Source organism: Cryptomeria japonica, chromosome 6, assembly GCF_030272615.1.
Source record: "Cryptomeria japonica chromosome 6, Sugi_1.0, whole genome shotgun sequence".
NCBI classification, from domain to species: Eukaryota; Viridiplantae; Streptophyta; class Pinopsida; order Cupressales; family Cupressaceae; genus Cryptomeria; species Cryptomeria japonica.
The window spans coordinates 42,781,341-42,794,766 of record NC_081410.1 but is presented as its reverse complement, the minus strand read 5'-3'; the positions used below and the strand labels follow the sequence as shown (position 1 = coordinate 42,794,766).

General features: G+C 40.0%; 1 protein-coding gene across 3 annotated transcripts in view; it reads left to right on the top strand.

The window, feature by feature from the left end:
- The window catches only part of LOC131072144 (uncharacterized), a 173,196-nt gene that overhangs the window by 88,690 nt on the left and 71,080 nt on the right, over positions 1-13,426 (top strand). For all 3 annotated transcript variants that reach the window (XM_058008219.2, XM_058008217.2, XM_058008218.2), the window contains one exon: positions 2,814-2,901. In XM_058008219.2, the coding sequence (XP_057864202.2) occupies positions 2,814-2,901 (88 nt within the window). The remainder of the gene's footprint in view (positions 1-2,813; positions 2,902-13,426) is intronic.

The following is a 13,426-nucleotide window of genomic DNA, read 5'->3' as shown; positions in this document are numbered from 1 at the left end:
TAGACACGTCAATAGGTATGTATGTAGTTGAGATCATGATGCTATGTTTGATGGAGAATTGTAGACTTTTGGTCACACCTATAGTCATGTTGACAAACTCAGACTTAGAGAGTATTTGGGCAAACCCAAAATTTTCAAGTCAGCAAAAACTTGACAACTTATAAAATACTAAACTTTCTTAAAAAAACATGTTTTTGGCAAAATTCAATTACAAAATGTATCAAATGAGTCTATAAAATCAGGAATCAGTGTTTTCTATTAAATTTAATTGTTCAACATGTATTACAAAAATCTTGAGCTTGAACTACATGTTGAGTCAAATGACATTGTGGTTATATATTAACTTACAATATAACAATTTGAGGTTGTGTTGGATGTGGAGTCAGTCTTCTTTATCCAGCATTGATTAAACATTTGATGGCAAGTCATGAGTTAAACTGTCCTTGTTGACTTGAGTTAAGCCTGTAAATAACTGTGTGGTAAAAAATTCATGAGTACTCAGCAACATGTCGAGTTTTCACAGGGTTTGTGAATTATGCCTATAAACACTAATTTCAACTGTATAACATCTTAAAATTTGGAGGTGATTGATCCCACGTTGTACAAGTAGGTGATAGGTTCCTTGATTTATTTGGTTGATAGTAGACTAGATTTATGTTTTACAGTGAATACATTGAGTGTGTTCATGGTGGACCTTGGGCAGCGACATCGGGTAGTAGTCAAACATGTGCTCAGATTTTGAGCAAAACAGGAGTATGGTCTGATATATCTTGAAGATAATGAGGTTGTAGGGATATACAGACTTTGTTTGGCCAGGTAGTGCAATAGTTAAGAAGAGCACTTCGGGGTGTTGCTTTAGCTTGCATTCAGGTTTAGCTGCTTGGTTAGAAGAAAGCAAACTTAAATAGCATTAAGCACTATAGAAGCAGAGTATATGGCAGCTAGTACTGCTAGCTGTGAGGCCATATGGCTTTGCAAGTTATTTGTAGGGTTCTTTGATCAAGAGATGGATCCCATAGTGATTTGTTGTGATAGCTAGCATTGTTTTAAACTCTCAAAGAATCCATTGTTTCATGATAGGTCCTAGCACACAAAGATCAAGTATCACTTCATCAAAGACAAGGTTCAGAAGGGAGCAATTAAGCCTGAGTGCATTTCCACAAATGCCCAAGACCTTAGCAATAGAGAATTTTTCGTCTTTTAGAGACAAACTTTGATCGGTGCAAAATTCCTTCGTTGCTAAGAGGGAGTGTTGAGTTTTTAGCTTGGATAAAAACTTCTGCATAGGTTCAACATGAACATGGAGGAGAAATTTTAAGTAGTTCGAGTTATTCTATCTTGTATTTCACTCTACCGATTAAAGTGAAAGTCCTTTATTTAGCTAATTAGGTCTAATAAAGTGTAGATAAGCACTAATTATTTAGACTTATATTCCAATTCCTCTCTTGTGTGAGATAAGATTAGATTTCTAGGTGAAATAGAATAATGATAGGAGCAAGATAGAAGAATGCAAGCATTTCATTTAGATTGTCTTTTGAAGGATTAAAAGAGTAAGTTTTTTAAAAGGATTGGAAAATTGAATGAAATATACAAGTTGCTTTTCATGGAACTGTGAGTTTATTTTTTTTCTTTTGCTAAATGAGTTGCAGCCTAGAGGCTGCGCTTTATATTGATAGAAAATAAAAAAATTACATAGAGATATGGGCCATATTGTAATGAATGCAAATATGTCCTCCTACGTTGTACAAAAAAGCATCTTGTTTCATAGAAGTTTGAGGACCATCTTCTTAGGATATTTTATTAGGCAATCTATACAACATCAAAAGAGATGTTTTGTAAAGACAGACATGAAAAATCATATTAGATATTCATTGGAATTTCTATGCAACTTAAAAGAAGAAATCTCATTATGACATTCAAAATAATCAAAGATAAAATTGTAAAGTATTGTTCAAGCCACAGAATATGGTGTTATTAATTCTAATTTCCTTCATTGATCTTGATGGTGTTGAGGGATGCCACAATATGTACCTGCTCCAACAACTTAACTCTAACTTCATTAGCAATTTAACATCCTACAAAAAAATGCTGCCAACTTCATGCAAGTCCAAGCAAGATTATAAGCTATTGTGTTTGAGTTGGTCTTTCAAGCCTAGAAGAAGATAGGTGTTTGCCCAAGTTAAGCTGTGATTATATATTTGTACAATGTCAATTAGTGATAATAAAGTCTTCTCAAAATGTTATATATGCTATTAATTTGTATTTTACAAAATCTACACAACATAAATAAGCTAAGCATATGCCTTCTTTTATCAATAGTTGTTGGGTTGTTTCAGCTAAGTTCATAAACAAAAAACTCTCAAGATTATTAAGAGTCTCCAAATATCTCATCAGTGTGAGTTAAGCATCCCTCACTTGAGTAGGTATCTCAAAATTAATGTGCATACATTGCTTATCACTAAAATGGTACACCATGCTATTGTAAAGTATCAATCTTGGGCTTATAAAAAAATGATGGTGACGTGTTTCATCGTTATTGCCTTATAGTTGAAGAGTTGTAGGGTAGAAATATCTGATAGTAGGTAAATTAGAGCTATCATTGGCTACAAATCTGTAGTAGGGAATTTTTTGGTGTGGAGCTTGTGGACCCAAGAGTGAAATTAAACTTTGAGTTATAGTAGGAGATATGAATATAGCTATTTAATCGTATAGAGTGGTTTTAAGTTAGCTTAATTGCTTTGGATAACGAATTCTATTTGTTGATGGATTGGATATTTGATAAACTAAAACAATCACATCTTGTTACTTATCAGGTATGTCGAAGGAGGAATGGGCGCTGTATCTAATGCAATAGCAAAAGCTGCAAGTGAAGCGGGAGCTAGTTTAGTGACTAATGTGGAGGTGTAGTTCCCAATATTTATGCGTTTGCTTCTTATGTTTTTCCATTCATTTATTAAGTTATTGACTGTAAAAGGAAGAATGTTGATATAATTTTGTATCATTCTTTGGTAGAGTCATCCATTTCTATAGTTAATAAATAACATGCACTTTAAAATGAATGATTGAGAAAAGCATAATGTAATTAGATTGCTTTCTTATTATGATATCAATACTTTTGTGGAAGGGTTACAAACGTCCTTTGTGGTTAACCATCTAATCTGTCATAAATTCATCCTATATGTACTGTTTGGGTTGGCACTTTCAGGGATCTCTCGTTTTTGTGCAGGCCTGCATATGTTATGACTCTTCACTAATAGTCTATGAGTAATTACTAAGGGAAATGGTTTTTTTATATATGGACCTTGTGATTTTAAAGTAAGCAAGTTTTGGAGTTGGATTTGCAGATGGAACTTTATATATTTCCTACTATATAATATTTATCTCTATGCTATCCTATCTATATGTGTTATAAGTAAATGAACATGCATGTGCTCATACACAGTTTTTCATTATTGAAACCAAGCATTAGTAAGATTGAAGAAATAGTTAGAATTGGGTTCTAGTATTAGTAATCTATAGTGATACTCTAAAGATTGTTAACAATTTAGAAGAAATGAAACAAACAAACATAGAATGACATTTTATTAATTCCTACAATTGACAAAAGACGATATATGGGACATGAACACGTTAGAATATAAGGCCTACCTTATGTAATAAAGTTGCCTTGGTGACTTAGTGGTGTGTAATAAAGTTAGCTATTAGGATGGTGATGCTATATTGTTGGGTATGTTGGTGTTGTGTTAGTTGCTGGATGGTTGAAATATGCGAAGGCTTTATAAAAGCTATATTGTAATTAATGGAAATATATCCCAATGAACAAAATAATACTACATATTATTCAGTGTTATTGATGTTAATGTTTTAGCAACACAGAAATCTGAATCAAGATACACAGAATTTATCCTGGGAAAACCCTCCACTTGAGAGTGAAAAACCCAACTCACTCAAAAATGAACTCTATTATATCTCTGAAAATGAATACAACTGTTGATAGTTTCAGATTACTATCAATCACAATAAGATAAGATAAGTTTGATTCTCCACAAATCAATCATGACTATGAAGTCAAATGATAGATCAAATATACAATTTCATTCTATAAACCTTCATAAGTCTGAAAACTCTGAACACAGAAAACATAAAATATTACTGATTTGACAGACTCCATACACATTATGCTCAACTTGCTACAAGATAAAATTGGAAGCTAGCAATATGACTATCAATCTGCCGTAGACGAAGAAGACAACGAAAATAGAAGAGCGATATACATAAAGAATCGCAAGGCAAGTGAAGAGGCTCCACGATGGAAGGGGAAGAGTCACCGACAACCACACAAGTGAAGAGGCTCCATGATGGAAGGGGAAGAGTCACCGACAGCCACACAAGTATTCCACCCATAGATGGAACACTCGCAGAGTACTCGGCGATTTTCAAAAACTCGCCGAGTGCGAGTTTCTTTAAAAAACTCGGCTAGACTAAAAAAAGAGGCCCAAACATGTCAAAAAATTATCAATTTTTGTTTTTTTAGGTCAGTTTCATTCTCTTCATCAGAATATACACATGAAATATAACATTTAAGTATAAGTGGCGATGCCCCTTAACCCCAACTTGGTGGCGCTGCCCCCAAACCCCCGTCGAAAAATATAGGGGGAAACTGCGTTGATGGAAGTAGGGAAAATTTAACCTCCGAGTCTGATTAGGCTCCATATAACAACATATTTAGCATTGAAGAAATCTTGGTATTATACATTTTAGAGTTGAAAGTTTGAAACTATGAGTATGAATGATGAAATTTCAAATATTGCGTGTTTGTAGATCTCCACCAAGATCTAGACCTATCTCTCTACCCCTCTTTTTCTCACCCTCAGACCTCGACGAGGGGTGCTACTTTCAACCTAATTTTAATTTGCACATGCTTGGTGGCAAAGTTGGGGTGGAAATACCCCAAATCTAAAAAAATTTACCCTCATAATCTTATGTCAACCTTGTAGTTCATCCAGTTGTGAGCACAATTAGAGCTTGTTTGAAGCCATCGACACGAAGAAGAGGAGCAAGCTAGCTCAAAAACACCTCAATGACCTTGTCTTTGTGCAATATAATCTTCGATTGCGCGTAAGGAAGGTAGAGGAAGTAGCGAGTGGTCCACTTGACTTGGATCATATAGATCCTGTTGTGCGTTGCACATGCTCCCTGTCGCCGACAGGGTCCCCCTTCCTGTTTTGAGTTTTCCGTCATTGCCCTGCTGGGTTTCACGTGGAGTTTCCCGCATCTCTTCGAGTGAGTCCGCGACTGGTCCGTGAAGTGATTGATGTAAGGGTAATGAGCCGATGAATCTTCCCGGCTAGTCTAGCTCTCGGGCGTGAACGCCAATAGTTTTGTTCGAAGTTTTGAAATCGCCTTAGGTAGGCATAAGGCAGTAAAGGACAGTGCGCCTAAGGGTCGCACGAAGACCAAAGCCGCCGTTTTTCGCACAACAACTCTGAAGCAGACTGCATAAGGATTGTCACAGCGATGTTTATAAGATTTGAAGAAAAGATAATTTTCGCTTGCTAATGAATGATCGAATTGCTTGGCCAAATGCCTTAGAATTTTGAAGCCTCCTAAAACCAAATTTGTGAAATCCGGCAAAAGGCTAGTCTGAGGTTTGAACAATCTCACTAAGATAATCTTGCCAAAATCGCCCAGGGGATCGAATTTCGGACCCTGGGGCGAAAATTTCAAAATCTGATGCTTTCCACTTGGTCCGAAAATAATGCGAAAGCCTTTAAGTATTGCAAAAGATGGTTCCAGGTCCGATAATCACTAAAAATGTCCAAATTCGGATCCTGGGACGAAGGATGGAGGGCGCAAAATGCAAAGTTTTCCTCAGGCCCCGAAAACGCCTCAGAACCCCCTATTTTCGGACCCCAGCTCCGAAATTTAAAAAATGGCTAACGTAAAGAGCGCACGCATATGGGCGTTCAGGTCCAAAGTTCGCCAGATGTGTTTCCAACTCCGAAAGCACTTGGGCGTTACATTTTTGGACCCCAGGGCGAATGTGTAGGTGCGAAATGTCGCAAGGGATCATCTTCTAAGTCTGAAAACCTTTAACTTGTTACTTTTTCGGACCTTGGAGTGAATTTTAAAAGGAGATAAAGTGCAAAGTATTCCGAAATCACTAAAGCGCCTCATTTTCGGACCCTAGAGCAATTTCGAAAAGGATATGCAGTGCGAAATTTTGCAAAACCTCTTCAAACTTCCAAAATACTTAAAACGCTCAAATTCGGACCTGGGAGTAAAAAATTAGATAGTGGAAAGGGCAAAATCGCGAAAACACGTTTAGGTCCGAAAATCGTTCGAAATCACTTAAGTCTTCTTTTTCGGACCCTGGAGGGCAAATGGAGAGTGTGCGAAATATTTAAAAGGGACGCACTTGGTCCGAAATTCGCCAAAGTGCCCCAGCTCCGAAAATCGTTAAACACCCATTTTCGGACCCTTGGAATTAAAAGGTATAAAACGCGAAATTTGCGAAGCTTGAAAAGAGGAAAACGTAGTTTGAAATTTGAAAACCATCCAAGGTCCGAAAATAAGAAGGTAAAGTGTTGCATTAACTCCTCCTGATCATTTAAACTCAGATTGCCAATCACCCATGGTAAGAAGAAAACCATTTAAAATGATAAGTTCTCTTTTGTCCAGTAACTGCGAAAATTTAAAACAAAGAGATAGTCGTTGGAATTCAAACTTTGAAGGATCGTCCGTTCATTTCACGCGACAAGGTTGGGTAATCTCTCGCCATCCGCTCCCATCAGGTAAGTACGCTTTGGTGCGTATGATCATTTGAAAAATGCTTAAATCAAATAGACAAATGTGTAAAATTTGATCGCAATGCTTGAATTCTTGAAATTTTCATCTCTTTTGCTCATAAACGTTGTTCAAAGCACTCGAAATTTAGAAATCCACTCTTAAGGCTTCGCCAGAAATTGCATCTCTTTTGAAACTTAGGAAAATTTTCATGCTTTGTCTCTGTTGAAAGTTAATCCAAAATCCAGAAATGATAAGTATAAATGCATAGTCAAGAATCTTCGTGAATATTCTGGTTTCGGGATTGATCAAGCTGTTAGCTAGAAATATTGCTCCATGTCCAAACTAAATTTTAAATTAATCCTAGCATGCTGGAGCATTTTGTTATCTAACCCGCATTACCTTTCTTGTATCACCTCGTAATCTGCGTCCGACTGTGCAGGATAAATGCCTAAATCGGCAGTGGAATCATAAAAAACGCCCGTAGCAACCGAAACCTCATGAGCATCCAAATGAGATATCCTGCGTAAGGTTGAAAGGATGAAGTATCAGTATCAGAGGGGAGGATTGCGAGAGTCGAAAGTTCAGAGTGTCTGGGACAACATTGGTGATACTGACCTTGGCCATATCGATATTCAGGACTTCAGGAATCGGGTCTTCTCACCCAACGCATATGGCAGGCCTAGGCAGATGGTGGAAAGTGGCATCGCCCAAGCGACGGGTTTTCCTCCAGCGATACAAAACTATGAATTAGTAGTGGAGGCTACTCGGCATTATGAACCAAAGTCCAGACTAGTGCTTTTGGAGAATATGACTATCGCCAACTTCTCCCCTGAGGCTATTGGTGATGTATTTGACATCCCCTTTCCAAATAATCCCACAGCTACAACCATAGACGAAGCACAAGGGGCATATGATATGAATTTGGCCCGATGCAAAGCACTGATCAATGAAGAATGGTTCAAGGAGAAAAGGCCTTCAAGCACCAGGATTGTGAAAAAGACCCCCAGGAGTGATTTTCATAATGAACATGGGGATATGGTCACCTTACTCAGCCGAGTCATGGGACTTCCTAAGTCCAGCTACTTTGAAGAACGGATGTTCTATTTTACAGAGCAGGTCTTCGTCGGAAAGTCTAAGTTTGACTGGGCCCAGATCATAAGCGATAACATCCACACTTAGCTGATTGAGCTCGAAACGAAGAAGTACTTCACCATGACCTCTTATTTGGTCTATATGTTCGCCAAGAACCAACCACTGCCAGGATTGATAATGAAAGGTGAAATCGGGAATGGGCCCGGTCAGGTGAAAGTCTATGATTGTTACCCACAGCTGCACTACCAGGATATAGCTCAGAGGGAAAAGAACAGCCCGGCTTACGCGGTTGGTCAGTATGAACGCGTCAATGATGCCTTCACAATGCGCCTGGTTAGGCTAATGCAGGGAGGTTTACACATAAGGCTCTCGGAGCAAGCTACTACTTTAGTGCAGAGGTATGGAGCCTGGTTCATTTAGTTCCCAAGGTTTTCCTACATCCGAATAGCTGGCTTTGATGGTGCTCCCCTCCGACTTCCATGGTATCCAATCGACAAAGTAATTCTTATGGAGGTTGCAAGGCAGTCCCGCCCGGTCGACATCTTACTCCGAGAAAGCAAGCAGGCTGGATTCACATTTCCTATGATCATAGGCAGCCATGATGTCCACTTGAAGACCCCTACCCTAGCAGAGGAGTCCCTTGCAGAGTTGACCTCTTATGGCCTACAGGACCATTTCCCAAGAAAATACTTTGATCACGATAATCTTGCTAAAAGAGCCTATGGTCGAAGGTACAGAGCAAAGGAGTTAGTTGAAGACTATTGGAAGAATTGCTCCGATGACTACGAGGTCAGGCGACGGGAATATTCTAGGTTGAGTGTGCAGCAGATTCGACTCTTTGAATACCGTCGGGTCCCAGATCAGCTCACAGACTCAGGAAATTGCCTCCAGGCCCGAGAATTTGAAGCAGTAAGGCATCTCTTGCCAGGCATTGATTGGTCCCAGGATCCAATCACAAATTTCGAGGCAGTCATGGCAGCCCCAACAAGGTACACAGATCAGTGGTTACATCAGCAGATCGAGAGGCTAGTCCATGAGGGAGTCCAGTTCACTTACCATTTGATGGGCAGTCTCGATTCTCAGTCTTCAGAAGACGAAGGAACATCTAGTGCACCCCGGGAAAGAACTGAGAAACTAGAGAAAAGAAAGAAGGCTAAGGCTTGCAGAGGAACTCGGACGTCCAAAAGAACAAGAAGGGAGAAGATTCCTATAAAGAGGCCTGAGGTCACTTCATCCTCAAAAGATCCCAGTTCGTCCGACGATGCTATAGGATTGGATTGCGTACCTGCTCCGCCCTCCCAGAGTGACATCGATGCATTTGAGGCCAATGATCCTCCTGCGCTTGATGTGCTGGACACTGAGCTAAGGGCCCTCGAATTGACCGAACTGGGTAACCAAATAGAAGAAGGAGAAATCCCATCCACCCAAGGGGTCAAAGTGCATGAACCTACCCAACAAAGCCGTCACGAGTTGCTGCTCCTCAATATAGCCAAAGACGACTCCACCGTCGAGGGAGAACAAAGAATAGACGAAACTCATGAGCTCGAGAGAACTGAAGAACAACCTTCACATGAAGATGTCAGGCAGTTGTTCAGCGAAATAGGGGAGAATTCAGCTGCAAGCAAAGAGCTTCACACCTCTTTCACTCCTCCGGTGGCAGGGCAGCTGTGAATTTGTGGTCAGTCGGTTGAGAGTGTGGGAGAGCAGAATGCTGACTTGACCCTATCATCAACCCAGACAGTGCCTCAAGAGTGGCTGATTGCCAGAGCTCAGCGCAAGGCCGCCACCAAAACACCCATCGATCTAGAGGATATCTTCTCGCGTATGGATCAAGCAAAAGCCAAAGGGAAGAAGAAACCAAGGGCGTATTCTAGAGTGACCAAGGACGAGCAAAAGAACCGCACTCTTCATATTGCCACCCTGCCCATAGACAAGCCAGCAGATCAGATAACACTGGCAGATTATAGCATCACAACTGTCCCCATCAGACGAGCTACCAAAGAGCAAGAAAAAGAAGAATTTAAGGATTCAGTGCAGAACATACTCAGACAGCTCGAAGAGATCACAGCAGAAAAGGATATGTATCGGGCTCGTGCCGAGCAAGCCGAGGAATACATCGATCAGCTCCTAAGTCCATTACACAACCCCTCCGAATCCCATATTCCCTCGACAGCGTTGGCGCAAAGGACCACAACTGAATTTGAAGGAATTTGGGATACCGCAAAGGCTGTCAAGGAGTGGATGCAAGACATCAAGAAAAGGGGAGAACAGTTCCTTAAGGAGGTGAAAGAAATGGCCCTTCATCGAGAGCTCACTCTAGTCAAGTTGTTAGAGGTAAAGAAGGAATCCCTTCACATGCACGAAGTGGCAGCCTCTACCCTTCCCCTCATGAGAGCTCTTTTCTGGACACATGCGCAAATTCCCACATTGTCTACCATCCTAAATCCTCATAGCATCAGTGTTCTCAAGGAGTGGTACTGGACCATCACCATGAAGAGTGACACCAAAGAAATTATTGACAAAGAAAGTGACACATGTGAGGTAATTCTGGGGAACATGCAAGAACTAGGTAAGACCATCCTCCGATCAATGGTTTCAGGATGGATAAATGACCTGTCCGACAGTGCAATCCAGCCGGATTGGGAAGAAAGGTTGGGGACGGATAAGATTTCCTATTCCACTAAGGACTTGAGTTTTGTTGGTCAGTTCCATTCAGATATATTATGCTTTGAGCGTAATCGCTCCAGCTGGAAGGACGGTTTAAAGCACGTGGACCAGTATCTCGAGGGCATGCAGTACAAAATTCGCCACCCTCCCATGCCTCCATTCAGTTTGCTCTTCCAGTTGTGTATCAAATTCCAGGAATACGTTCGCGAGGAACGAGCAGCAGGTCGTGATTTATGGCGGGAATACCTGCATGGCAAGGATCAGTTTCTAGAGAAAGAGTGTGAGACCGAAATAGAGAAAGTAATTTCTCAAAAGTGCTTTTTCCCCTCCAAATCTTAAAAGTACACTTTTGCCAAAAAGGTGACAGTTGACTTTTGGTCAACAAATGTAAAACTTTTTTTGATGCACCTTTTTGGATTGTTCCAAATTGTTGTAATTATCCCTTTTTGGGTAGTTATTGCCCATTTTGGGGTAGTTGTTGATATTTGCCTCTCATTTATGGGTATGGGCAGCCATGCTTTATGGATGAATCTGGGCCCCTTGTTTAGATTAAATCTAGGCCATTCATCCTTTTTGAAGCCTATTTAAGGGACTGGTTTTCCCTCTTTTTTGTAAGAAGTTCTTGGATTGTTGCAAAAGCTCTGGAGAAATTTACAGGAATTAATGCAATGAATTAAGACTGTTTTCAAGTTTCCTTGTGAGTGCATGGTCTCCTTCTTCACTTAATTTACAAAGCTTTCAGTTATGTCTATTTATTTTACATAGCATTTTTCAAATCAAGCATCTGATAGAATCCTTACAGTCCATACCATTAGAGAACAATTGATTGCTTTTCTTTCTGCATGGTTAATCTGGACCCTTTCATGCTTAGTTCGGTTATCAAATACATACTATGAATGTAGAAGTTCTAATATCGTACTTGATAATATGAAAATCTAGTTTCTCCTTTGAAGATTGCACTAGATTTATGCAAACATTGTGTCTAAATAGCTGGTGATGTTTAATCTAGTTCCCTGGAGGTGTTTGTCTGCTTGACTGAATTTGCTGCCTTAGTTAGAATTTACAGTTCATGTCTTTCTCTCCCTCTCTATCCTTCCCTCCTCTTTCCTTTTTTTATTCAGAAGATCTGCAGTCCTATCAAAACAGTATGAAATTAACCGATATCATCCGATAGAAAGATCGTAAAAGTTCCAGGGAACTTATCCATAAATTGCCAGTTAAACGTAAGTCCCCCTTGTGTTTCCAGCAAAAACACATCAAGCCACTGAAAAATCCCGCAGTCAAGACCTGACAAAAGAAACCTTGAGGTAGTCTCCTTTGATCAAACTTAGAAAACAGCATTAGAGACTTCCTTATCTCAAGAGAGAGTAGGATAATCAGTCGGCTATTCTATTCTACGTTGGCCGTATGGAGTTTGCAGCAATGCGATTCCAGACACGTCAACGGATCCTTATAGTGATTGGACATCACAGGAGCAACCTCCATTGTTTTCTTAGGATGACAACACTGATTTGGAGAGGCAAGCTATGGAGGAGGAGGGGGGTGGATTTGGTTTCACGCTGGATGACATTGAGGAGGAAGAGGATGAGGATGAGGAGTCATTGCCAGTGCCACAAGCAGGTGGAGACATAGCTTCATCCAGGATGGAGGATGAGCCAGCCATATTGAGCAAGGAGGCACAGTCACGCCCACTGCAGACTTCTAGGACTAGACCCTCTAGTTTTACCTCTCCTCTAGTTTTAGCTAGAGCTAGGAAGAGGAAGTTGTAATTGTAATTTGTAATGATGTATTTACTTTTGGTTTTACAAAAACTATTTACTACTTTGCTTCCAGCCATCAACATTCCTCATGAGGATGCGATTTTGTAGACACTTTGCATTTAAATATATCTAGAATCAGCTTGTTTCTTTCGTGTTATCATTTATTGACTCATTGGATGCATCTTCTCATTAAATTTTGCAAAAAAAAATGCATTGTTTATTAAAATTAAGCGTGTTTTTACGCTGCCGAGCTTTTCGCCGAGTTTTTCCGAGTTTTTGCCGAGTTTTTTTCTCAAGGGCTTGGCAAGTCGAGCCAAGTCGCGAGTAGTCCAACTATGACTCCACCGACATCCACATAGACATCTCGCCGACAACAGTCAAAGCAATGCAAGAAAGAAAACAGTGACTGAAGCCACGAAATAAATAAGAGACGTTGGAGAGGAGAATAAATATCATTTTAGATCTCTATCGCAGCTATAACTTCAACACTCCCTCTTAGCAAGAGAGAGATCTTCATTTCATCATCTCATGATAGGTACATACAACTGCAATCAAAGAAAGTCAACAGAGTCGCATCACAGATTTTATTCAGTAAAGTTGTTATCTCAGCGTAATAATATTCACCTTAACTACTCCTAGAGGGTGAATGAAAACATAAATAAAAATTATAAAGTCATACACATGACTTCCACCATAGCTACTCCCAGAGGGTGGATCAAGGGATTTCACTTGGAACTTCTCTCGCAGAGAAGAACTCATTAATCTAGGGATTTCACCTCGAACTTCTCTCGCAGAGAAGAACTCATTAATCAAGGGATTTAACCTCGAACTTCTCTCGTAGAGAAGAACTCATTAATCAGGGATTTCACCTCGAACTTCTCCCTCACAGAGAAGATCTCATTAGCAAGGGATCGCACCTCGAACTTTTTCGTCACAGAGAAGAACTCATTAACAAGGGCTTTCACCTCAAATTTCTCCATCACAGAGAAAAATGCTTTAACCAAATCTTCATGACAATGTAGCTTCCTCTGAAGCTTAAATCAATCTTCTGACCTCCTTGTGCAAGGTTACTTCTGACGATATGTCAGACTCCCTCTGAATGTTGATTCTTCCTCTGC